At 35.6% G+C, this 25,885-nt stretch overlaps 3 protein-coding genes and 1 long non-coding RNA gene across 5 annotated transcripts in view; 3 read left to right on the forward strand and 1 right to left on the reverse strand.

The window, feature by feature from the left end:
* LOC135837358 (uncharacterized) overlaps window positions 1-25,885 on the reverse strand; it is a 294,134-nt gene that overhangs the window by 239,049 nt on the left and 29,200 nt on the right. The gene's annotated exons all lie outside the window — the stretch shown is intronic.
* Window positions 5,551-8,026, forward strand: LOC135834261 (uncharacterized). The gene is made up of 3 exons (XM_065348102.1): window positions 5,551-5,858; window positions 6,143-7,066; window positions 7,130-8,026. The coding sequence occupies exons 2-3, from the start codon at window positions 6,442-6,444 to the stop codon at window positions 7,456-7,458; spliced, it is 954 nt and encodes a 317-aa protein (XP_065204174.1). The 5' UTR covers window positions 5,551-5,858; window positions 6,143-6,441; the 3' UTR covers window positions 7,459-8,026.
* On the forward strand, window positions 10,172-17,665 carry LOC135834262 (uncharacterized). The gene is made up of 5 exons (XM_065348103.1): window positions 10,172-10,520; window positions 11,902-12,481; window positions 15,132-15,313; window positions 16,510-16,707; window positions 16,797-17,665. Exons 1-5 carry the CDS (start codon window positions 10,341-10,343, stop codon window positions 17,466-17,468), a joined length of 1,812 nt encoding a protein of 603 aa, XP_065204175.1. The 5' UTR covers window positions 10,172-10,340; the 3' UTR covers window positions 17,469-17,665.
* LOC135834263 (uncharacterized) lies at window positions 21,493-23,708 on the forward strand. Its single transcript, XM_065348104.1, has 3 exons — window positions 21,493-22,215; window positions 22,315-22,485; window positions 22,576-23,708. The coding sequence occupies exons 1-3, from the start codon at window positions 21,910-21,912 to the stop codon at window positions 23,233-23,235; spliced, it is 1,137 nt and encodes a 378-aa protein (XP_065204176.1). The 5' UTR covers window positions 21,493-21,909; the 3' UTR covers window positions 23,236-23,708.

Genomic DNA, 25,885 nt, shown 5'->3' on the forward strand with positions numbered 1-25,885 from the left:
CACTTTCACTTTTTACTCAATTTTCAAATGAGTGCATAGCCTAATTAATATGCATGAGGACGAGGAAAAGGTGTTTATTGCCAAGAATCATTTTTTACGTTCTGTTGGTGATTCTAGTGGTTGAAAATCTCTTTTACGTAGCGTAGTCAAAAATCATCTAAAATGAATTTTTAACTGCTCAATTTTAATTTAGAGTTGATTATACATCTCGGATTTCGATGAAACTCACAGGGTATGTTTAGTACCCCCAAAAAATAATTTTGGGCCCATAACCCGCTCCCCACCCCACCCCCCTCAGGCAGGGGGGCCAAAAACCGCGTTTTTCAGGAGAAAAATTCTGCATCAGCGTCGTTGTTGTTGTAGTCGCGCTCCTTTACAGGAGATAGCGTATATGTCCATCTATATTAGCCGGTATCTAGCGTATCTAATCGTTTCTTTCAGCGTCTTGCAGGGAGAGTTGGCCGATGAGTTTGTTGTTAACAGTTCCAATCGTTTCCTCCCTGTCGTCGATCTTCCTTGGATTTTCCCCTGTACTGCTAGCATGAAAATACCGTTTTCTTGTATTTTATGAGCTAAATACTTTAGCTTTCTGTTTTTGATATCTTCAACTACGACTTTCCGCTCCTCTCCTATTCTTGCTAGTACTTCATTATTGGTAATGAAGTCCTTCCATGATATCTGTAGTAGCCTTTGATAGCACCACATCTCAAAAGCGGATACTTTCTTCTCGCATTCTGCACTCATGGTCCATGTTTCGCAGGAATCCTTCAGAACTGTCCATACATAGCATCGCATAATTCTCTTCCTCAGATCTATACTCATCGTTCAATTTCCCAGCACATTGGCAAGGTTGTTGAAAGCGGTCTTTGCCATTCCAATCCGTGATTTAATTTCTTTATGATCTCTACCATCGTTGTTTATCAGCGCTCCAAGGTACCTGAATTGATTTACATTTTCAATTTCTTGTGATCCGATGTTGATTTTGACCTCTTTATCATCTCCTTTCGTAAATGAAGAGTCCACGGAAAGAACCAGGTAAGTCACTTTTTTTCAAAAATGAGTTTAGGGTTGAATTAAATTCACACTGAGGAGTAGAAAAATGTAGTCCATTTACATTTTGAAAAAAATCGATTTTTCGTGGTTAAAATGGCCTTTAAAAAAAAGAGGAGAAGAGAAAAATGAGCCGAGACCAAATGTGAGGCGACAAGAAGAAAATTTCAACATCGTCAACTATTTAGAATACAAAAATTTTTCATTATGTCATCATAATAATCAATTTTCATCGAATTCAAGTTGTTGTGAAACACTGATTTTTTGATTTTTTGCTTGATTTTTTCACGAAAACAGTGACTTTTCAAGTCGTGACTGGCTCATCTCTTCATTTTTTTCCTACAATGCCTCAAGTTGTGTTTGTGGGATGTTGTGTGATGTATTTCCAGTCATTAACTTGAAGAAATTCAAATTCGCTACAAAATTGGAGCCTTCTGATACTTCAAAACGCCGTAACTCAGAAGTTTGAAAAAGTGACTTACCTGGTTCTTTCCCTGGACTCTTCAAATCTCATCACCTTGGTCTTGCCTGCATTTATTTTCATTCCATATTTTAATCCAGCACTGTTGATTTGGTTGATCATTTTCTGCATCTGCGCCTCTGTCTCAGCAAGGATCACTTTGTCGTCTGCATAACTTATTTTGTTTATTCTCTTGCCGTTGATCTTGAATCCCATTCGTTCGATTCGCGCTTCTCTCATTATTTCTTCTGCATACACGTTGAACAACCTGGGTGAGAGGGGACATCCTTGCTTTATTCCACATCTGTTCTCCGAGTACTCAGTTCCAATCTTGATGTTAGCGCTTTGCTCCCAGTACAGGTTCTTGATTATTTGCAGGTCTTTGTTATCGATAATGGTTGACACGATCAAATGCTTTTTCATAATCGACGAAGCAAGCAATGATTTCCCTATTTGCATTCAGTGCTCTTTGAATGATCACTTTCAGCAGGGCAATTGCATCTCTCGTCCCTTTTTTTGCTACAAAGCCATATTGTGTTTCACTTAGATTTTCATCTATCTTCTTTTCAATTCTGGCATTTATGATGGAGAGTAGTAGCTTCAGTGAGTGGCTCATCAGTGCGATGGTTCTATATTCAGAGCATTTTTGCGAGTTGTTCTTTTTTGGTATTGGTACAAAATTTACTGCTTTGAAGTAGAGTAATTGAGATAAATTTATTCTGTAAACGACTATAGTTAGAGGATACATGGGGGTACCTCCCTGAATTTTTTCAGAATGTTTTATCGCATGGGGGGAGAAGGAGGGACAAAGAAAGCTTTAAATCGACATTACTCCGGAACAAAAAACATACCAAAACGATTTTTCCGTCAAATATGTATCTTTAGGTCTACTTTCTATAGAGATCATCACTCGGCTATTTGGAGTGGTGGGTCAAGCTCAAAAGCTCAAAAAACTCAAAAAATAATGTTTCTTACGTTTTTTTCCAAAAATATGGACAAATGGCCGAAATTGAAGAGAACCAAGTTGTTCAGCGTGAAATTTTACCTCAAAATGTGTAATTGAAAATTCAGTTATACTGCGCGATTGTACGGTAAAACTACATGCGCAGAAGTATTTTTGCTTATATGTAAGTATGTATCAAGATAGCTGAACGGGTATTCCTGAGTAATATAGGTGAAATGCCCCTGTCCTCAGATTTCTGAAACTTTGATGAAACATCGTTGGGTACCTTTAAAAAAAATGTTGCAGCCAAAAAAAATTCCCCCACTCCACATCCCTTGCTCACAATAGCAAAAAAACGTTTTTTTGGGAGAGGGATCATGCTTCAACGAGTTTTGAAAAAAAAAAATGTTTTGAATTCACTCAAAAGATATGGAGGAGACAGTATAATGAAAGTACATACATATTTGAGATTCTGCGTCGATCTATGCTATTACCGTCAAAATCCAAGTGCACTTTTAGAGTTCTACTGAGCGATTGAAAATTTGCAAATCGTTTTTGTTTTTTTGGAGGGGGGGGGGGGGTACATATTAGTAGTTGGTGTTTTGAAAATATTTTCTTCACAAATGTTTCGCTATAATGAAGAAGAAAACATTGAAAGATATATTTCTGAAACTGAGGAAATATTTTGGAACGCAGTGACGCCAATATTTTAGGTTTCAAAAAATCGAGACAAATTGCAAAAAATTCCTAAATTGTGGGCACTTTTTCGAAATTGGCAATAACAATTAAAAATTATAGCATAGAATTGACACACAACCTCAAATAATTTCATTTGGGACTGGGTCGTCATTTTTCTCAAAACAAATTGGGTACAGGGGCTACAGTGAAAAAACACGGTTTTTTTCGAAAATATCCCCAACTTTGAGGGCACATGTTTTCCTTTTAGGGGCACTTCTAGAGCTAGAATTTTTCTGTACAACTTTCAACTCAAAATGATGGTTTTTGCTGTAATTGATAAAAATTCACAGTTTTTTTCCCATTATTTCGCGATCCACCCAATCTTCTAGATAGGTATACTTATTGTGTTTTCAATGTACCTACAACCTTAGTTTTGAGTTAGATACTATGTACTTGAAAAATACTTGTAATTCAAGAAAATCTTGATTATAAGAAGTTGCATGGCGTTAATTGCGCTAGAATGAAGCATTTTTCACAAAAAATCTAATTTTTGGGCAACCCCTCTCCTCATGTGACCGTTAGGAGGATTCAACTGCAAATCAAACTTCATATTCGTGTTCAGCGAGTTCGATTCATATGATAACGATACCCATATTGTCAATCTACTTTCGCCCCAAAATTTGTGAGAGGGGGTGCCTATGGCTCCTAAATTGGAGTTTCAAAAAGTTAGTTGGTTTTCTATTGTTTTTGGAGGCCAGAATGCAAAATTTATTACAGATCGCTTTTTTTTGGTGGTGGCGTGACCCAAAAAACACAATTTTGAGTCTTTTTTGAGTTTTTGAAGATGACCCACCTGGAGGGAAAATTTGAAAAAAAAATACCAATTATAGTACTCATGCTGCAATATTATTTTTGAAAAAAATTCATGTGCTTGAATTAGGTTTGAAGATACGGCAGTTTCAAATTTTTGTCAATATCTTTCCTCTGGGGAGCTAACAATTTTTGAAAAAATTTACGTTGCTAGAATCATATCTTCTTCAAGTACATATTTTGAGTGAATACAGATTTTTTTTTCAAAACTTGTTGAAGCATGATCCCTCCACCAAAAAAACGTTTTTTCGCTATTGTGAGCAAGGGATGTGGGGTGGGGGGATTTTTTGGCTCCAAAATTTTTTTAAAAGGTACCCAACGATGTTTCATCAACGTTTCAGAAATCTGAGGACAGGGTCATTTCACCTATTTTACTCAGGAATACCCTTTCAGCTATCTTGATACATATACACATAAGCAAAAATACTTCTGTGCATGTAGCTTTACAATCACGCGGTGTAAATGAATTTTCAATTACACAATTCTGAGGTAAAATTTCACACTGAACAACTTGGTTCTCTTCGATTTCCGCCATTTGTCCATATTTTTGGAGAAAAACGCAAAAAAAGTGAATTGATTTTATGGGGAAAGTATGCATCCTAAGAAAAAAATGCATTGAAGGAAATTGTAGAGCATAAAATTTCCTTTCTGCCTACAGCTGGTTATTTTTTTGTAGGATGCTTTGTTCAAAAAGTATTTGCGAAAAACATTGTAGATGCAAAGGACTTGAAAAAAAGCTTTCCTGAAAAATTGATGTTTCGATAATGAGCAACTTTTCCACAGCGCCCCCAAAAATCAAGTTAACGAATATAACGCGACCTAACATCGAGTACTATCAGGCCTATGGGGTGACGCGTTGAGCGTATGCACAGCAACGAAGTTACAGAGGAGTCTTGAGATTGCTGTTTATACAAAACGTTATGAGTTATGAGTTATGAGTTTACCTGTATGCGGCTAAATATTATACATACTCGTATCTGAAAAGTGATCGTCCGAGCTTGAATTCTTTCACTTTTTAAAAATAATGTAATTTCATGCATCGATTAATTACTTTCATGTAGTACTTACTTAGTTGTTCATGTAGGTACATATTGCTATTTCACTCAAAATCAACAAATTACCTATGAACATTGAACCTACTTTAACATAGAAATTACACATTTTTTCAATTTATAACGAAGATAGGCTTCCAAAATGTAAAAAATTGACCCAAAAAATGGTAAGTATAGAACTGAAAGCTAAAAAAAGGTAACACTGGAACTAGAACACGAACACGAACACTAAATGGAACTTGTAAGAAAACAGAACTGAAACTGAAACTAAAAATTGACTAAGAGTGGAACTGGGACAAGAATGATTTCAGTTTACCTTTTTCCGCCAATATCTGCTCTTTTCATGATCATCACTAATATTTACATTCTTAAATTTTCTAACAAACGTCCACGGTACGTTGATTTTCGAAGCCAAATCGTTGCTAAACACGTGTATACTTCATAGTTTTAATTTGCTTGTAAAACTTATTCCATGTACTTATACCTAGATACAACACCAATACTAGGCGAGATGGAAAAAATGTTCAACCCGTTGGAGATGAAAGTAAAGCGGAATGAAGGACACGATATTTCGTCCGCATTTTCAGAACAGTTTGTCTCAATTTTAGAAAATCTACAAAGTGTCATGAAGAAACACACATACCGAATCAATAATCATCCTATAAAAGATGCCAATGCTATTCCTGATGAGATGAAAACACTGAATAATTCTTCTAATAATTTCATTTCTTTGAATGATGTCAAAGTTTCATTGGCTTTTCCAATCGCTCGTGAAGAAACATGTGACCCGCTTAGTCACACTCAGGTAAAGTAACTCGTCGCGAAGAATTAAATTTGTTTACTGAAGGAATGGGTTTAGAGAAGAAAAAAATTAAAAGGAGTAATTTTGATTATACCGAATGTTTTTTTTTGCTTTTCGCCATTTTTGTTTTCCATGAATATTTTTTTTTTCAAATACCTTACCTAATTATCTATTAGTATTTTTCTTTCTAGTTCATCGTTATACGAATTCTCAGGTTTTTCACGATTTTCGCATGAAACAAATTTTATGAAATATTGTAACACATTACATGTACTTACTTATTGTAGGCACAGATCGTCTATAATGTAACGCTGCAGTTGGAGGGAATAGTTACAATAATGAGCAATTCAAGCATTGCTGTCGCCCATATTTATTTTTGGGCGAGGAACCGTTGCACGATTAGTACCTTTAAAAACGACAGTAACGGAGAATTTCAACTAGACGTCATCTGTGAAAACATGGAAGTGAGTAAGAGTGCCTATGATACATATGAAGTATTTTAGTAAGGAATTTTATCTCTTAAAACAAGAATTATCTTACAGCTAAAAACGTTTCTTAGGTTCGAATCAAACACTCGGCTGAGCACATGCTCGAAAGTGTAACAAACGAAGAAAATGACTTGAAAATTAAGCTCAAACAAATTTCCACTGTAATAATAGAAACAAAATTGCTTGGAGATCGAACATGGTTTGGCAATGAAGTTCACAATTTTTGTGAAGCTCCTCATGTGATTGCTGCCAAAGAAAGTTATTCTCGTTTACTCATCGATCCACAGCAATATTTTTATCCAGTAAAGGAGCTCCTCCAAGAAACGTCTTTAATTTATCACATCAGGTTATACGGATTATTCAATTTCAAATTACTAAATCTGCAAAAGAGCGAGAAAGAGACGAAATTTCAATTCGAGGCGAGGAATTTAACTGCTCGTATTGTCTGGAATTATGTTTCGGATAATGCCCCATCAATGAAATCTGAAACACTGGATGTGCAAATCGAAGCAATTGTATTGATAGGAAACTTTACTGAGAATTCAAACGAACTGCGGTTTTTTGACGAATGTACACTGCTGCTGTCACCAAATCAAGGAAACGTTGAAGAGCAAAAGACGTTGACAGAAAATTTAAATAAGTTCGTTATGCCTCACGTTCAATTTTCACTCAAATCAAAATACTGGTACAATGTCACGATAATTCAATCACAGGACCGGGCAGGTAACAGTATAACACATACTATAACTCACAATATTAGTAGATACTGATTTTTGTTTATAACAGATTCTATACAAAGTGTCAAAGACTTCCAATGGATGACCTATGGTTTTGATCAAGAGTTACTTGGAGACAAAACTGACCTTGTAATGAACTCATTACGCGAGTTAATCCTAATTTTCAGACAGGCGTTTGGAAGAAACCTCTATGAAGAATTGTTCTCGCAAAATCAAACAAAGGAAACATCCTCGAGAATGACCAACTTGGAAAACTCGCAAATATCTTTTAGAATTTTCCGAACTGGTAACAACATGTTTTTGTATACTGATGATATTGAATGCCAGCCTCGAAAACATTTACAAGTAAGTAGTTACTTATTCATTACTACTACGTAACTACAATATAAAACTGCTCGGCAAAACGAGAAAAAAACAACTACATTTTGTCAGGTCTCTATATTTTACAATACTGACAATGAGACTCATAGTACAAATATTTGTCCAATTTGTCCATATACCTAACTAAATCTTAAATTTTAAAAACTACACATATGTTAGGTACATTTTATGAGCCTATGCCTATACTGGCTAATTCCAATTCGTCACACTTCAAACTCCACACAGTTTCTTTTAACTATACCGCTCTTCTTTAAAGTACCAAAGTACCTACCTATATATGTATTCCAACAAAAACAAACCATAGTGCAACTGATGCAAGCATCACATGGTAATGTAGGTAGGTATACGGTATAATGTACATGGTAACTTTGTAAACTTGAATAGCAAACTAATACTACCTACTTTTTAAAAATATTAGGCGTAAGAATAGTTGCATAACCCACTTGCCTAAATACTTGTATTATCAGTAAGTTTTCAAATTAAGTACATATTTCGAGTAATTTTTACATGGGGTTTTGAGGTTCACAGAATTTCTTGGAACCTCGAAAAAGAGAGGATCTTCCTCTATCACAAGATTTAACTGTGTTTAAAATTGAAGGATAAAATAAAGTAAAAACTATAAAAAAGCTTTGAACTTCGAAAAATCACTGTAAAATTTTTTTGAAATATGTCATTCTAAAACCTACTGATAAGAATGCCCACCAAATTGATAATTATTCAGGTGAATAGTTACGCAACCATTCTTACATCATTGCATTTCCCCTCAAAGGGCCGAAATTTCAAAAAAAAAAAAAAAAAAAAAAAAGGACAACCGTGTCCGTGTAATATATCAATCCCCCCAAAAAGTACCTCACGGTAAAAAAAAGGGGGTGTTGAAAAAGAACGCGCTATGAAAGGCTCGTCACCATTACAAAAAAAAACTTTAAAAAATCTCCATAATAGAAAACAACTGAAAAATATCAAAAAAAATGACCCAAAACAAAAAATTACTGATATCTCCTTTGCAGGGAGTTGAAGAATGATTGGTTGGTACCTCTACCTATTTACCTACCTATGAACGTACTTCAGAGTCTTTGCAAAATGAACAAAAATTTCCCAACTTCCGCCCACTTCTTCAGACAAGTAGGTACATTTCCATTTCCAGCATTCATGAAGTATCCATGATCAAATTTGAGTGAGCGGGAGTTAGGATAGCGCGTTCTTTTTCAACACCCCCTTTTTTTTACCGTGAGGTACTTTTTTGGGGGATATCACCAATTTTTTCTGAAGAGTGCACCATGCTATCATGTGAAAATGAATGAGAAGGCAACGGTCGAGGGAGAGTTAACAAATCTTTTCTCTCTAGCACTAAAGAAGAGTAGGACATTATTTTGATTAATATTTTTTAGAATATTTTTGAGAAGAATTGACACTTCTGGGTAATTTTTTATAAAAAGTATAAGAATTATTGGATTTTTTTGCTTTGAAACAATTCTTTTTCTGCCGATTTTTAAAACAGCCATAACCTTTCACAATTTTTGGAAGAAAGCAAGAATACTTACAATGTTGGCAAAAAGCAGAACTTTTTGGGAATTACATGTAGGCAAAAAAAGACTCTTGAGATTTTCAAAATGAACAATCACAACTAGAAGAGGAGCGCAGCATGCGCGATGAGCGGGTTATCTAGTAAATTATTATTTAGAAGCAATGAAAGTTTCGAAAAATGTACAAAGGGCATTCAAATACTACTGTCAGTAGGCATTTTTTTCGGTGTAAACACTGCCTAGGGTAAAAACTGATGGTTGCATCGGATAGTGCATTCAATTCTGCATCCAAGGTAACCGGCATCGTGTTTGTATGGGTTTTATGGGCCGAATCATAGTTTGTTGTTTTTATAACGCGTGTATGATTTTCGCCTCCGAATTTTTACCATGCCTGACGCTGAACGCAACAAATTTTTGCGTTCGATTGGGAAAAACTGCTCCTGAAACTATCTAAAATAATGAAAGCCGCTTACAAGAAGGAGTGTATAAGTGAAAAAACAATTTTTTGTTGGCATAGGAGCTTCTCAGATGGTCGGAAATCAGCCGAGCTTATTCTACAAGGCGGTGGACCTTCAACTCCGGGAATGGAGATCACTGTCAACACGATATGGGCCATGGTTCAAGAAAATTGATTAAACAACTCGCCAACATAATGCATTTTATCGATAGGAAGTGTTCATATGTACAATTTTAACGACCGATTTAAGATTGAAAAACGTGTGCTCGAAATGGGTACCCCATTTTTTCACAAAAGAGCTGATGCTACCTCTGCGTTTCTGGAGAAATTGGAGAAATACAGCATCGAAGTGTTCCCACATCCTCACTATAGTCCAGATATCGCTCCATGTGACTTTGCTCTCTTCCCTGAGCTGAAAAAAATTTACAGGGAGGTCGTTTTACATCGAATACTGCCGTCTGGAAAAATTCGGAGGCAAAAAACATGCACGCATTACGTAAACAACTATGATTCGGATCGTATAGCAGGTACAATAACATGAAGAAGGTTGCTTTGGATGCAGAATTGAATGCACTATCCGATACAACCATCAGTTTTTACCATAGGCAGTGTTAACACCGAAAAAAATGCCTACTGAGAGTAGTATTTGAATGCCCTTTGTATCATTATTTCGCATCACTATGACATGGTTGAGTCACGTATGCACTACCTATTTAATTGCGCTTATATAGCTGTTGAAAGGCAGCTAGCTATACGCACACATTGCAGCTAATTGTAAGCCTTGTTTAGCTGTCCAGTTTTAAAAATAATTTTAAGGCAAATAAAAATTCTCAATGACTGTGTGTTATTGATAAGCATACTCAAGTGTTACTAAATGCTTACAGATCAAATTGAAACAGATGAACATCTCGCCGGCTAAAATGAAGAAACTAACAGGAAGCTTGAAATATCCTCGATTGGAAAATTCAACACAAACATGCCAAGTCAACTTCAGTTTGGAATTTGAATTTTTCAGCATTCGAGTGGAATTTCACGATATAACAAAGAATAATACACATGAAACCAACTCAGATTTGAAGGTAGGTTGGATTTTTTCCCTTATTGAATAAAAATTACACATCGATCTGTCGAAGGGAACTATTGCCTCCACCCCTCCACCACATTGAATACAAATTTATATGGGCATATACAATTTGGGCACATTCTCACTCCTGGCATACAAACTCGGCACACTGCTAGAAATCACCCTCTAATGACACATACAAATTGGGCACATACAAACTGGGCACACTAGAAAAAAAAGAACGAAAAGAGCACATACAAACTGGGCACACAGGAAAGAATGAACCTCGCATTTAAAACTTTTATTTAAAAACTTGAATGTAAAAAATGTAGGAACCATTCAAACAAGAACATTAAGAGCACTTCCTGTTCGCACACCGCCAATGCTGTTCTCCAGTCAATTTCAGCAATCGTCCCTTGGTAAATTTAAAATTACCATACCACAAAACGTCTTTTTCACGTACTGATTTCGATAAAACGACACGTTCACTCATTTTAAAAGAATTTTCGAATAAGAATAAATATAGAACACACTTCAAAGCTCTCGTAATTGATACTGACATACTGACAATAGGTAAATATGGTGATGAATACGAAAAATGTAATGCAGATGAGCATTATTGTTATCAAAATTTCAGCTCAAACTTGATTTACCTAGGTAGTGAGTTCATTGTCGCAACTAACCTACGCATAAAAACGCAAGTAGGTACCTAGTTCAGGTAGGTACTTACTCTAATACAGATAATATGGATGGATGTGAGTTTAATTCTGTGTAAGTATGTAAGTACATGAATTACCAGAGTACCTACCTACTTTTTTGATAAGTACATATCTGCTTTTGATGAAATCTATTGAGAACATAATGTGTGAATACATGTCCTATCTATTTTACCTATTTGATTATTTTCTAGTGTGTCGAAATAGTATGGCTCCTTTTCGATTTTGTTCATTTTATCTAATGTGCCCAATTTGTATGTGTTCCTTTCGATTTCGTTCGCTCATTCTAATGTGCCCAATTTGTATGTGTTCCTTTCGTTCTTTTTTTCTTATGTGCCCAGTTTGTATGTGTCATTACTGACCCCCTGGTGTGCTTGCTTATCTTGTGCCCAAATTGTATATGCCCAAATTTATTGATATCGCACGGTCACAATACACACTTTAGACTTTTTTAAAAACCAAATCTCCATGAGTAATTTTACTAATTAGACTAGAAACAAATAATTTTCGCTGAGACAAGATAGATTTATACACAAAAAGCACACCCGCCTGTTCAAGAATGGCAATTTTACATCAAGTGAATGTTTTAAACAAATTTCAATGGTTATGTTGCCACAATTTTCCAAAAGAAAGTCAAATTGTTCCACGTTTTCAAAATTTAATACGCATGCGTCATTTCAGGTAACGGAATGGAATGAACATTCATGTGATGACATAGATGAAGAACAACGTCGGGTCATACGCACAAATACGTTGCAAGCAATGATAGATCGGGTTGAAAAAACACTATTCACAAACTCAAAATTGCCATTTCAATCGATCCTTGAAGGATGTGAACATTTGCTAAATGATTTCAATGAAACGGCACGAGATTATCATGTGCGTTTCAAATCTGGTTATAATCCTTCAACAATTTCTTGGAAGGCAAAAAAAAGTGACATTTTGATTCGAGGATTACACAATTTTATTTTGCACATGCATCATTTCGAAGACACAGTTCACTATGAAATAGAATTTCCTCATACTACAATAGAATGGGAAATACAGTCGATCATTACACAGTACTTTGCCATCAAGTCACAACACATTACTATGAATGGAACTTTCAATGAGTTCACTGATAATGCATTCAATATACGAGTAAAACTGCTCAAGAGGAAACTTTATCTACAATCCGGACCCAAATTCATCGCAGCACCAGCAGAAGAAATCAAGAATCTGGAAGCATTCATCGCACAAGGAATTGATCAAGAATTACGAAGTAAATGAACTTTCTGAAAAAATTATTATCATCAAAGTTTATAATCGGAGATTCATCTAGTTTTGCTTGAATTATTAAAGGATAAGGTGTTAGTCGGGAGGCCCTCATAAGGATGTATTGCCCCCCCCCCGTCAATCCTCTGGGGCAACTTTTTTTTAAAGGTAGAATCATAAGGAACATTTCTAGCACTGTTCCTAAAAAAAGTGAGGCCTACTTACAGAATGGCGGCTATTTTGATTGACAGGTCACCCGAAATCGCAGTCACTAGAGGCTCTTTTTTTTTTTTTTTTTAAGTGTCCCCATTCCCCACGAGGGGGTGGGAGAAATTTATTGTGCAATATAAGGAACAACTTACGAATACCTATTGGTTCTTATCATAAACCGCACTAAAATGACTTGAAATCCACATATAGCCGACTTAGTATAGCGTATTGAAATCAGTTGGCAGAATTAATTTCAGCTTCTCAACTTCATTTTGATGACATTTTGTGGGAATTTCAAGTTTCAAAAATCTGCTTGAGGCTTCAGAACGACTCAAAATGGTTTGAGGCAGTTTTCAGTCGATTTAGCAGGTCGAAAATAGGGTACTTACCCATATCCCAAATTTCAGCTTTCTTGGACAATTCAGTGAAATTTGGATTTTTTCATTAATTTTTGGCTTACCTAAATTTGATTTTTAAAAATTCACCAAAAATCAAAATAGACACTTTAGCCCTTGAAATTTCAACAGGTGATAAATTTTTGCTTACTCTTTCGATCTACCGTTGTATGGTTTGAAAAATTGCGTGCAAGTCCTATGTTGGAATGCGAAATCTACGATTTCGGCTGACCTGTCAATCATATAGCCGCCATTTTGTAAGTAAGGCCACTTTTTTTTAGGAAGAGCGCTAGAAATGTTCCTCATGACTCCTTCTTAAATAAAAAAGTTGCTCCAGAGGATCGACCGGGGGTTGTGCAATAGATTGTTATGCTGGCCCCTCTACTACATACATATGTATTTTGACTCGATCGATAGTAATCTTCTCAAAATCCTAAAAATCAGACCAAATTTTGCGCTCAAAATTATTTTAAAATCTTAAAAAATACTGTTGTCGAAATATACTGGAATTTATCGCAACATTTTAAATTATTTCGATATAGGTTAAAAATTCGCTTTTGAATTATTCGACGTACACAATAGTTCTTGGTTCATTGGACCGCCTTTTATTGCGTTTAAGGGTAAGGTGCCCTAATGCCGACCACTACTCTAATTCCGACCACCTGCCGATTTCATTAAAATGATGCCGGAAATTTTCCGGAAAAAATGTATTTCTATTCCTTTTTCACAGACAAAACGAATGACACCAAAATCGTAACCCTAAAACCAAAATTGAATTAGATAGAGCAGAAAATCGGTTTTGAAGGGTCAAAAACTTTTTAGCGCCTCTCACATTGCGTTTTATGACTTCGGGGATTCATGTGATTTTAATTACCTATGTGAGGTATCTTTTGAGAATAAAAAAAGATGAGGAATTCAATGAAATAAGAATTTTTCAAATTTGACAAAGGTAAGTAAGTTGAAAAATCTCTCAAAAACATTTTTTTTTGAAAAGTGCTCTAATGTCGACCACCTCGTATTTCTCCTAAATTACAAGCAAATCACATTACCTATACCTACCTATTAGGGCGGATCTAAAAAATTTACGCGATCTTTGATTTTGTTGAAAATTTAAATATTATATTAAAGATTTGGAGTGAAATGGCCCCAAAAAAATTTTTATTTTTCACCTGCCCCTGCTCTGGAACAGTGGTCCCTCAAAGTACGGTCATTTTGGGGAAAAACACTTGGAATGCTCTCGAAAAATCAGTATGTCTATAGCTATAGCTTAAATGAATGATAGAGTTATGAAAAGTATTTTAATTACTCGCAAATAAATTGATTTTGTACTTCTTTTTGCACATTCATTTTTCAATTTCGGGGATGGTCGGAATTAGGACCCAAAATTTGGAATTCAATTTTTGAGTTGTTGAGGGAAAACTTTTGTAAAAACTTTAGAAATTTATTGATGTCAATGAGCTTTTGGCATGTGTTGGGGGAAGGATCAAGGTGTATTTTAAGCCATTTCCGGGATTTCTATCTTAAAACGTGTTCGTTTGGCAGCCAAAAGAAAAAATGTGGTCGACATTAGAGCACCTTACCCTTACAGACATATTTTGAAACATACATAGTACATACGTATGTACATACACACATCATCTCAAAATTGCTCAAAACAGACTTGTGTGAAGTCGAAATTCAAATCCGAGTGTAAATTTATTCCAAAGTTCATTTCCGGCCGAAAACAATACTTCTTAATATACCTACATCGCTTCGCGCTGTTCGGAAAGTAAAAACATTAAGGATCTAAGTCATTTTGAAAATTGGAGAATTTTAGGCTTCAATCCTATTACCCAACTCGAAAAATCCAAATTTACGTATTTTCTGACATGTTAGGTCCACATCTATAAAAAGCCAACTGAATTTTTTGCGCCACAAAAATTCCAGCCGAATGGATTTCTAGAGCACATTGACACTTTTTTTCAGCTGTACTGCAGACTAGAGTTATGTGTATTTCATTATTATAGGTTGTAGATAAATTTTATATGTATTTTATATTGCATCTAATTACAGTTGATGAGCAACGTGATATCACTGCAAACTTCAGGAACATCATTCGTGAAACAATGTACAGATTTGGGAATCTATTCTATGCTAATAAGAGAAAAGACACATATGTTTTCAACATTGAATCAGACGATCTCCAAAATTCAAATGAATACATAAAATGTTCATTTAACAAAAGTCTAGAAGTGGTCAGTACCGTATACCTATACCTTAGTATCCTTCACTATAGTCCGTCTAATAAATTAAGTACATATTACCCTCCGAATTTTGTAAGAAACAAAGCAATATTGCCGAATACGCGATTATCTTAAGGAGAACAAATAGGTAGATATCACTGTCTATTTTATCAACACATTTTTGTAGTGAAACGCTGGAAAAACCAAAGTTTGAATGATTCTCCGAGTTTAGGTTCGCATTTCAGATGTTCACCCCTCTAAGCGCCTCACTCCCCATTCTAGTCGAAAAATTAAGATAGATTCGTAGTCTGTGATGTCAAAAACAAGTACGAGTACATGTCCTGAAGTTTTAGTAAATTTAAAAAAAATAAGTATACATGGCTCTAGAATTATTGGAAAAGGTGAATTTTGTTTAGGAAGAGGCAGGGGAGTTCCTCATCACTCACCAGTGTTATGCTCATCGCTTTTTACGGGCTAAAGGTAAAGTACACCTGATTTGCCAATTTCATAGCTGTGCCAACTTATCCTGATTTGCGGTAACTTTGGAGGATGAAACTCAACGTATACGTATATCTGTGTACCTACTTTATTCCAGTGACCTAAAACTACAAGTACACTATACACTGTACACTACACATACTTGGATGATTGCGCTAAAAAATGTCACCGCAGGTTAGGCATTTTTGATAGAACACACAAAATTAATTGACCCATAACATTATTGATTCGCTAGCTTATAACAGAGTTTTATTTTTATCAATGTTGAATTAACAAAATTCCTGTTCAAACTTGCAACAATACTCATTGCAACAAAAAAATCGATCAAAACAGTTACAAACACCGTAAATCGCAGTTTATAAGCGCTGAACTGCATTTTGATCTTTTATACCTATGCCATTTTTTTTTCAAGACAGAAAAATTCTAAAATCCGTTGGAGGCTCTAGAATGGCTAAAAACTACCACTATTCGATTAACTAGGTAATGAAGCTCTTACAGAGAGCATTAAGTAAAATGAGATTTCATACGATTTACTTTTTACACTTTTCAGAACTTGAAATGTCCACTTTTCATTTCTTTAAAATTACTCGTACTTTTCTGAAAAGTAGGTACACATCTCTGCATGCATAACATAATATTTTTATAACAAAATTTGCATTTAAAATCTGAAAATGTTACATTATCTAATCTAACTCTTGATCTGTTCTCAGATTGATGCGCTTACTCACAAACAAGTTACAGCGCAAATCAATTTACAGTACCAGGCAGGTAATGAAGCCATGAAAGAAATATCTGCGTTTATAAAAATGAAAAATTTCAATTCTATGCCCTACAACTTTCTATTAGATACAAAGGAATTAGAAACAGAAATAGAACGTAATTTAATCGTCTCAAAAAAAACAATCACGGTAAGAAAAATCATATCCAAATGGTCTTACGGCATGCGTTTTTCAGGATATTTCTACAATATGACAATAAGTATAATTTTTAATTTCAGATTTTATCAACGCATCGCTATGAAAGAAGGGATCGCATTGGAATTGGTAAAGCTGTTTTCGGATCTTTTTTTGAAGAGATGAAGGACAGAATCATCAGCGTCGCGGAATCAATTCGTCCAATACCTGATACATGCAAGGACCATGTGGACGAACTTCGAAGATTGTACTCAAATTACCAGAAAAATCACAAGGACTACATTTTATTCCTCGCAGACTGGATTGATATTGTGGATCCTTTTACCAATCGATATGTTAAAATATTACTCAACGGAACGGGGACTTTTAAATCCATCAATATGAGGCACAGCAATAGATTTCCTGTCTTCATCGATTTACGAATAGAAAACATCACCGGCAGTATCAAACAAATAGATGCACTTGATCCCGACACAGCTGTAGAGCTAAATTTCATCGTGAAGAGTTTATCAATTAAGAGTGATTACGAGAGTGGAACAATTTCGGCAGAAGTTCCAAATTCAAAGCAATTCTTCATCACTTCAACTACCCCTCACAGCAACTCTTCTTCCATTCGTACAAATGTAATCATAAAAAAGTTTCAGGAATCCATTATATCTTTCATTAGACCACCAGATGAAAGTACACCGAGAAAAAAAAGTAAGGGGAATTTTTATTATTTCTGCATAACCGGATCCCATTCAAAAATATATTAAAATTTGTTTCGAAACTCAGTACTTCTCACTGTTCAATTACAATGTGGTATCTAGGAATAATAAGAAAATGTAATTTTTGGGACAAAGGAGTGACGGTTTCGTTAAGAGGAAAATCTGACATGAGTATATCGTGAAATTAACTTTTGAATACACCAATGTATTCGTGATACAATAGGCTTCAATTCTAGGGCAACCAAAGGAATTCGGGAAGAAGATGAAATAGGAATGAGACTAGGGAAATAGGAATCGAACAGTAGGAAATTTAAACCTCCTAGAAACCACATTACTAACTATGGATATCAGAAATCATCTAAAATAAAAATCTTCTTCACAAATAAACATAAATGATTTTGAAAATAGCCAAGAAGGCACGAGCTAAACTCATACAACGTATGATTCATTATAATTCTCGTTGTTAGTTCCAAAAAGGGGTTCAAGTCATCTCATAATCGAGATATATTATTACAGTAGCGTGCAAATTACTTGGCCGCGCAGAAAAATCATGATGTTACACCGTTTTTAAAATGCTCGCTACAACGATACCGCTAACAATTTTGAAAAAACAAATACAGGGGGTGAAAGCCCTATCCTTCACGAACATTTTGATGTGTTTGAACCAAAAAAAAAATTTTCCAAACGCTCACAAAAGCTCTTTGAAGTAAACATGAAAGAATTTTTAGTGTTTCAGTTTTCCGCATATGCCGGACGGACCGTACGTCCTAGCAAAATCGGATGACTGTACGTAGAAAGAGAATTCAATTCTCTACATTTTGGTATATTTGACATTTTCGTAGGACGCTCGGTTTCACAGGAGCAAGCGTTTGAAGTTTGAGTAAAAAAAGTTAAACTTGAAAATTCAGTAAATTTTCATAAAATTCTCGTTACTCCAACTTTAAAGGCTTACACTTTTGAAACCGAGCGTCCCACGGAAATTTCAAATATACGAAATTGTTGAGAATTTAATTCCCTACAATTTGGTATATTTGAAATTTCCGTAGGACGCTCGGTTTCAAAAGTGTAAGCCTTCAAAGTTGGAGTAACGAGAATTTTATGAAAATTTACTGAATTTTCAAGTTCAACTTTTTTTACTCAAACTTCAAACGCTTGCTCCTGTGAAACCGAGCGTCCTACGAAAATGTCAAATGTACCAAAATGTAGAGAATTGAATTCTCTTTCTACATACAGTCATCCGATTTTGCTAGGACGTACGGTCCGTCCGGCATATGCGGAAAACTAAAACACTAAAAATTTTCTCATGTTTACTTCAAAGAGCTTTTGTGAGCGTTTGGAAAAAATTTTTTTTTGGTTCAAACACATCAAAATGTTCGTGAAGGATAGGGCTTTCACCCCCTGTATTTGTTTTTTCAAAATTGTTAGCGGTATCGTTGTAGCGAGCATTTTAAAAACGGTGTAACATCGTGATTTTTCTGGGCGGCCAAGTAATTTGCACGCTACTGTAAATCTGGAAAGTAGGTAGAACCTACCTGAGATTTATAATCAAATCATATCGAGGAAATTAAACTAAAACTAAGTCTATAATCAGACTAATTCATATTTACATCAGGTAATTCATGTCGCATATAAACGAATGCATATCTAACCTAAATCAGGGACTTGTTATTTCTCACCACATTTCGAACACCACACCTCTGTGCTTCTGGCTTAGACGGCCATTTCAGGATCCATATCGTAGAGAGAAAATTTACCACAAGTCACTTCTCGGTAATTCAAATAAAAAGAAAGTTAGATCAATTCAAATCATTGTAATGTCGAGATTCTTATCACATTACAAACGACATATCAAAATTCAAAGTAGGTAAATCAAATAAACGCGGATAACGCAAGAAACATACCTGAAACATAGGTGCACGTCCACGGCCCCTCCCCACCCCCACCGATTGACTTCAAACACATGCCATTCGTTTGTGCTACGTTTGTGCTGGTTTGTGCTGAAAAGATTTTCGTTTGTGCTGCCCCCCTTCCCGAGATATTTGAAAAAACTTTTGGGGGGGCCGTAGACACGGAGGCACCCCACTTTTAGCTAGGAGGTCCGAAATGGTGTCAATCGTTTGTGCTACGTTTGTGCTGGTTTGTGCTGAAAAGATTTTCGTTTGTGCTGCCCCCCTTCTCGAGGTATTGGAGATAACTTTGGGGGGGCGCCGTAGACACGGGAGCCCCCCCCACACTGAGCTAGGAGGTCCGAAATGGTGTCAATCGTTGCTTCATTCATATTTAGCCCCGTTCAATTTCAACCCCTAGCGGACCCCTGGAGCGGGTGTACGAATTTTTGGTACCCCTGATGGAGGGGTAGAATTTAATTTTTGAGGTCGAAAAAAATCGAGTCGTCTGCTCGAACCCTCAAGAACAGCTGTGACAAAAATTTCAGCCCTCTAGAGAACGTGAATCAAATTCAGGTTTTTTTTAATTTTCAAAAAAAATCGAGTCTGAGTTGAAGAAATTTCAGTCTATGTTTAACTAAGTACATACAAAATTTCGAATAATTGTCGAAAAAATCTGAAAATTGGTAGAAGTGTCCCTCGGGGTTTAAATATATGTAATATTTCTTCAATATGGACCTGGGGGGGGGGCATTAGTAAGGTATTTGTAGGGGGTCCAAAACAATGGAGGTCCATTTGGGGTGGCTAAATTTTAATTTTGAGGTCGAAAAAAATCGAATCGTCTACTCAGACCCTCAAGAACAGCTGTGCAAAATTTCAGCCCTGTAGGGGGCGTAGATCAAATTTCGATTTTTAAAAAAAAACTTGATCAATGGTGAAAAGCCATATTTTAGTGGGGGGAAGGAGGTGGAGTTATAGGGTTATGGGTGGCAGCACAAACCAGCACAAACGAAGCACAATAGATACATATATTTTTCTCTTTTCAAACTTTCGTCTAACCCCTTTTTTAAAATTCATGTCTACGGCCCTCCCCCCCACAAATAACCCCTCAATACCACAGGAAGGGAAGCAGCACAAACGAAAAGCCTTTCAGCACAAACCAGCACAAACGTAGCACAAACCATTGACACCATTTCGGACCTCCTAGCTCAGTGTGGGGGGGGGCTCCCGTGTCTACGGCACCCCCCCCCAAAAGTTATCTCCAATACCTCGAGAAGAGGGGCAGCACAAACCAGCACAAACGTAACACAAACGATTGACACCATTTCGGACCTCCTAGCTAAAAGTGGGGGGCCCCCGTGTCTACGCCCCCCCCCCAAAGTTTTATCAAATATCTCGGGAAGGGGGACAGCACAAACGAAAATCTTTTCAGCACAAACCAGCACAAACGTAGCACAAACGAATGGCATGTGTTTGAAGTCAATCGGTGGTGGTGGGGGAGGGGCACGGACATGCACCTACGTCTAGTTACATCAAAGGAAAATCATGAGTTAATAGGCTCGTCTTCAATGTATTCAAACTTCAAAGATTCACAGACGAGACCAACAACGATCTCTAGTATCCGATTTCTTAACCTAGCAGGATTCTAAATAGGTAGTCAAATAACTAGCTATCGAATAACTAGCTATCTACAGGGTGCCCAGAAATATCGGGTACCCCTAAAAAAGTTTTCTGCCAAATACTTCGGTTGGTCACAGTGAATGATAATAATGATAGCACATGATTGGTTGTTGCACTGAAGAGATAACATTCCACCAATCATATGCATCTATTTCACGTTGCCAACCTATATTTTTGATGAAAAACTTTCTTTGGGGTACCCGATATTTTTGGGCACCCTGTATACTACTCGTACAACAATAATTTTTACTGTGATTCTATAGTAAAAAAAATTACCCATCTTGAGGTAATTTTTACTTCATAAAAAGTGATATTTACTCATGTCAAGGTAAGTTTTACTACATACGAGTATTATGGCTATATAGTAAAAAGTATTCTAATAAACGAAATGAAAATTCATTCAGAAAATGATATCAAATTTTAAAACTCAATTTTCAAAAATTAAAATGAGGGGGTAGGAGAGTTCAAGTTTTATTTTTGTCTGCACCATCGTCATCTGCTCACTCCGAAGTATTTTTCCAGCCCATTTTTCCTAGGAAAAATCCGCCATCTACCCACCTTATGGGGTAATGGGGATTCGAACCTGGGTACCTACAATTCCTATCTACAGGCCCTAACCACTCGGCTACGAGTATACATCGAGAGTTAAAGGCATTAAAAGGAGGGCCGAGGGGAGCATTGCACGAAATCGATGTGACAAGTAATTTTTGTTAAAATTTTTTCCGTGATAAGTTTTCATTCAACAATAGAGCCAAACAGTTTAACAATTATCAACTAGGTACCTATTACTGTCTAATACCTACAAGGAAATATGTACCTAGGTACTCGAAGCATCAAACATCACTAAACTTTAGTCGTGTGATACTTTCCTCTAATTTAATTGGAAAACTTATTCCGTAGGTAAAAAAAACTGGCGCGGAAGAATGAATGAAGACTTCGCCAACCAAACAGCGGCGGTAGCCACGTGGAATGACTCACTCCCGCAATACAATATTAATTTGTCTCCATTTTTAAAAAAGTTTGCCGAAACATTGAAAAATCTTCAAGGTCACTTGAAGAAACAGGAATACCGAATCAATAACCAACATTTCAAATATTCAAATAAAGTTCCTAATGGAATGAAACTACTAAATGAATCTTCAAATCATTCCATTTCTTTAAATGGTGTCAAAACATCGACTGTTCCAATCGCTTATGAAGTAACATGCAAACCACCTAATCGCACTCAGGTAATGCTTACAGTTTTTGTTAATTAAGATTTCTGCGATAGATTTTTGCATAAAATCAATCTTATCACACAATTCTAATGTAACGCATTACACGAACAGATCGCCTATAATGTAACGCTGCAAATGACGGGAGTGGCTACAATAATGAACAATTCTAATTTCGTTCTGGCTAATATTTCCTTTTTAGCGCGCACTTGTAGCACGATTATTACCTTTGAAAATGGTAGTAACGAAGAATTCCGATTCGATGTTGCTTGTGAAAACATGAAAGTGAGTACTTACCTACCTAAAAAGCATTTCAGTACGAAATTTTCTCTTTAAAAATCACGATTCACAGCAAACAATAATGCTTCCATATAGGTTAAATTGAAAGACCCGTCAGAGAAAATCTATAAGTACGTAGAAAATGAGAAGAATGACTTGAAAAATAAGCTCAAACAAATTTCGATTGCAATAATGAAAACAAAATTGAGTGAAGCCTCTCACTCATGGTTTAACAATAATGACGTAATCAACTTCTGCGAACTTCCTCATACTGTAGCCACCAGTGAACACAGAGATTCACATCGATATTTTTACTCGATAAAGGAACTGCTTTCCCTAGATAGAGATGAAGATAATTTCCTAGTTTACCAAATCAACTTATACGGATTACTCAATTTCAAATCATTAAAAATGCAGTACTCCGGAGAAGAAACAAATTTTGAATTTCAGGCGAGAGATTTAACTGCTCGTATTGTCTCGAAACGTAATCAATATCCTACTATATCAAAAAGGGTTGAAAAAATGGATGTGAAAATCGATGCAATTGTACTAAAAGGGATAATTACAACATTTCTGAGCGAAATAATTATATCTCGTGAATCTACACTGCGGCTGTCACCAAATCAAGGAAACATTGAAGAACAAAAGACGCTGACTGAAAACTTGAACGCTATAGTGATGTATTCCTTTCAAGAGTCGATGGGAACAGAATATAAAAAAATGGGTTTACTCAATAAACCAAAAATTCCTTCATAATAAATGAATCATTGAGTAATTCATGCAAAATAATCTTAGTATAGCCTAAATTTCTGCTCATTCATCTACTCTCCAACTAGAATTCACGTAGGCAGGAAACTAAGATGACAAAATGATGTAAAATTAAGGGTACCTACTTTCGGGCCATCATTCATTGTACCTGTAGGTACCTTACCTACTTCAAGTGACACGTTGAAAAAGTAAGAGACCGGAGACGACACCACAAATATGCATAAAGATTTCATTATTATCATAAGCTCATGTATTGTTACCACTCTACAAAATTAGACAAAAACGGATATTTTTCTCCATAGAACCAGCCACTTGATAATTCATTAGATATGCTATAGGTATGTACACGTGACAAGCGCCTAGTAGATATACACCTATACATTTATCACTGCTAAATGTTATTATTATATTATTCGATATTTATTCATTTTAGATATTCTTTTATTAAGTTTTCATTATAAATCGATGTCTAACGTCATACGAATACATTCTGTTTAAAATTTAAAAGAATATCAGCAGCTTATTTCTTTATCGATGTCGTTTTCATCATTGCGAAATACTTAGGTAATCGATATTATAAAAGTGACAAAGAGGTTCCGCCCTCGTGGTTGCAAAAATTCCAGCTCTTGCGAGTTGCGTTTGATGTTTTAAAACTCATGAGACTTGAATTTTTGATGCAAGCAATTCTATGATAAATCAGTATTCGTATAGTAAAACGATTGAAAAACCAAAATAACGTTGTACCATTTATAGTTTTCAAGTTGACCTCGCTCAGACTACATATAAGTATAATATCTTAATTTTTCTTAAAACTTTGAGCACCTCTATCTCCTTCGCAAATGTACTTCGAGAACTGCGTTTCGACTGCTCATCATCTCTCATCGAGGGCTATCAACTTTCAATTCTTTTTCAAAAATCACCGACTCTAAGCGCTAAAAGCTCCACGATTTGATGCGATTTAGCCAGAAGTGTTTTTTTGACAAAATTTTCAATTTTACATTTCGACTTCCATCATTTTGTTATCGCTCGTTCTGATGAATTTTAACGAATGCTTACGTCACAGGTGTTACACTATCATTCAACAGTTTTTTTTAATTTTAATTTTTTTTAATTTCAGATAACTCATACTCTCCGAATTAAACAACACTAAGTAACTCATACATCGTGAAACAGCATGTCCCAAACCCCCGTAACCAATATTTCAGGTGCCAAATTTCATTTTTGGATTTTTGAAGAACTTTTGAAAATTTGAAAAAACCAAAAAAGCTGTTTCAAGAACAATTTTAAAAGTTTTATAAATGTAGATACCTAACTAAAATAGATTTTTTGAGCAAAAAGAGTTAAAGTACATACATAATCATTGTCAACCTGTTTTGAGCCAATTTTGGAGCCTCCTGCTAGTTTTCCATTCTCTCCAAAAATATCAAATCGCTCTGGAGGGGTCAAAAATGGATTTTAGAACCTATATAACAATATAAGTAACTTTGGTCGGTGTTTATCGTGCACTCTCTCGACCGTATGAGGTGGTTACCACAAAAATCCAGCTGGCTATGTGTTCAAAAGTGAAAATTTTTTGTTATATGTACCTACTACCTACTTGTACATCTATGTTTAACGTCATAAGAATATACATTCAGTTTAAATTTTAAAAAATATTAAGTATTTTCTTGCTTATTTTTTCGAAATTGGTTCAGGGTAATGTAGCAATCTTTCAATCTAAAATTCCAAAATTATTTCTTTTTAGAATCAAGCCCCCCTGCAAAAGATCTTACTTTGTTTTAAGTATTCCAATTTTGTCGTGGTTGAAAAATTCAACTCTTCATTTATTTGATAAAATATAACCTGCATCATGATCTGCAACTCATATGTCCAAAAATTTCAGAACCTCTACTACGATAATTCCAATGGTAATTGGCACATCAATGAAGCCCTCATCCACTCTTATTCTTAACCCCCTCTTCTCTTATCATGATCTTTAAAACAACATCAACAACGAGAAAGATGCTACATTTTACCAAAACGAAAAACACAAAACAGAGAAACATAATACAATCGTTAACGATACTCACTTCATTACTCTAGACCGTAATACAATAAAAAAGCTCAGCACATCGTACACCAAAGTAAAAAAAAGATCACGGTGGATGGTGAAATTATCCCAACTTAGATGAAAAAAGAAACAGAAGAAGAAGAATCCCACCCAGCAAAATAAAAGTAAAAAGAAAAGAAAAGAAAAGAAAAGAAAAAAAAGTACATCGGCGTCGTTTTTAAGAGTAGAGTAACATTAGCCCGCGAAATATAAAATACGTCGAGGGTAAAGCGCCCGAGCGCTTTTTGAGGTAAAGAAAACTAAATGTAAGCTAATCTTTTTATGGCAATTCTATGGAAATCAGACAACAACTGCGAAATTCATTTGGTCTTTCCGTTTTTTTTCTCCTTCTTCTTCTCCCTTTCTTCGTCTCTATAAGATAGTATTTCTCTTCACCATCTCATATAACATAAGAAGAAATTCGCCTCTCTCTTAATGAATACTACAATAAATGAGTTTTAAATTTCCTGGAAAAAATGTTTCGTATTTTCTCCCCCTTCCCTCCCATCTCTATCTTTGTTCTTCGACGACGATGATGATGATGCTGAT

Source organism: Planococcus citri, chromosome 2 (genome assembly GCF_950023065.1).
Source record: "Planococcus citri chromosome 2, ihPlaCitr1.1, whole genome shotgun sequence".
In the NCBI taxonomy this organism is placed as follows: Eukaryota; Metazoa; Arthropoda; class Insecta; order Hemiptera; family Pseudococcidae; genus Planococcus; species Planococcus citri.

Bases quoted from the DNA above. Each gene is read 5' to 3' on its own strand.
- LOC135834261 (XM_065348102.1), top strand. From the start codon at position 6,442: ATGCTCGAAAGTGTAACAAACGAAGAAAATGACTTGAAAATTAAGCTC. The intron at 7,067-7,129 runs GTAACAGTATAA...TGTTTATAACAG, and splicing joins TCAATCACAGGACCGGGCAG to ATTCTATACAAAGTGTCAAA.
- LOC135834263 (XM_065348104.1), top strand. From the start codon at position 21,910: ATGAATGAAGACTTCGCCAACCAAACAGCGGCGGTAGCCACGTGGAAT. The intron at 22,216-22,314 runs GTAATGCTTACA...TTACACGAACAG, and splicing joins AACCACCTAATCGCACTCAG to ATCGCCTATAATGTAACGCT. The intron at 22,486-22,575 runs GTGAGTACTTAC...GCTTCCATATAG, and splicing joins TTGCTTGTGAAAACATGAAA to GTTAAATTGAAAGACCCGTC.
- LOC135834262 (XM_065348103.1), top strand. From the start codon at position 10,341: ATGAACATCTCGCCGGCTAAAATGAAGAAACTAACAGGAAGCTTGAAA. The intron at 15,314-16,509 runs GTCAGTACCGTA...ATCTGTTCTCAG, and splicing joins TTAACAAAAGTCTAGAAGTG to ATTGATGCGCTTACTCACAA. The intron at 16,708-16,796 runs GTAAGAAAAATC...TTTTAATTTCAG, and splicing joins TCTCAAAAAAAACAATCACG to ATTTTATCAACGCATCGCTA.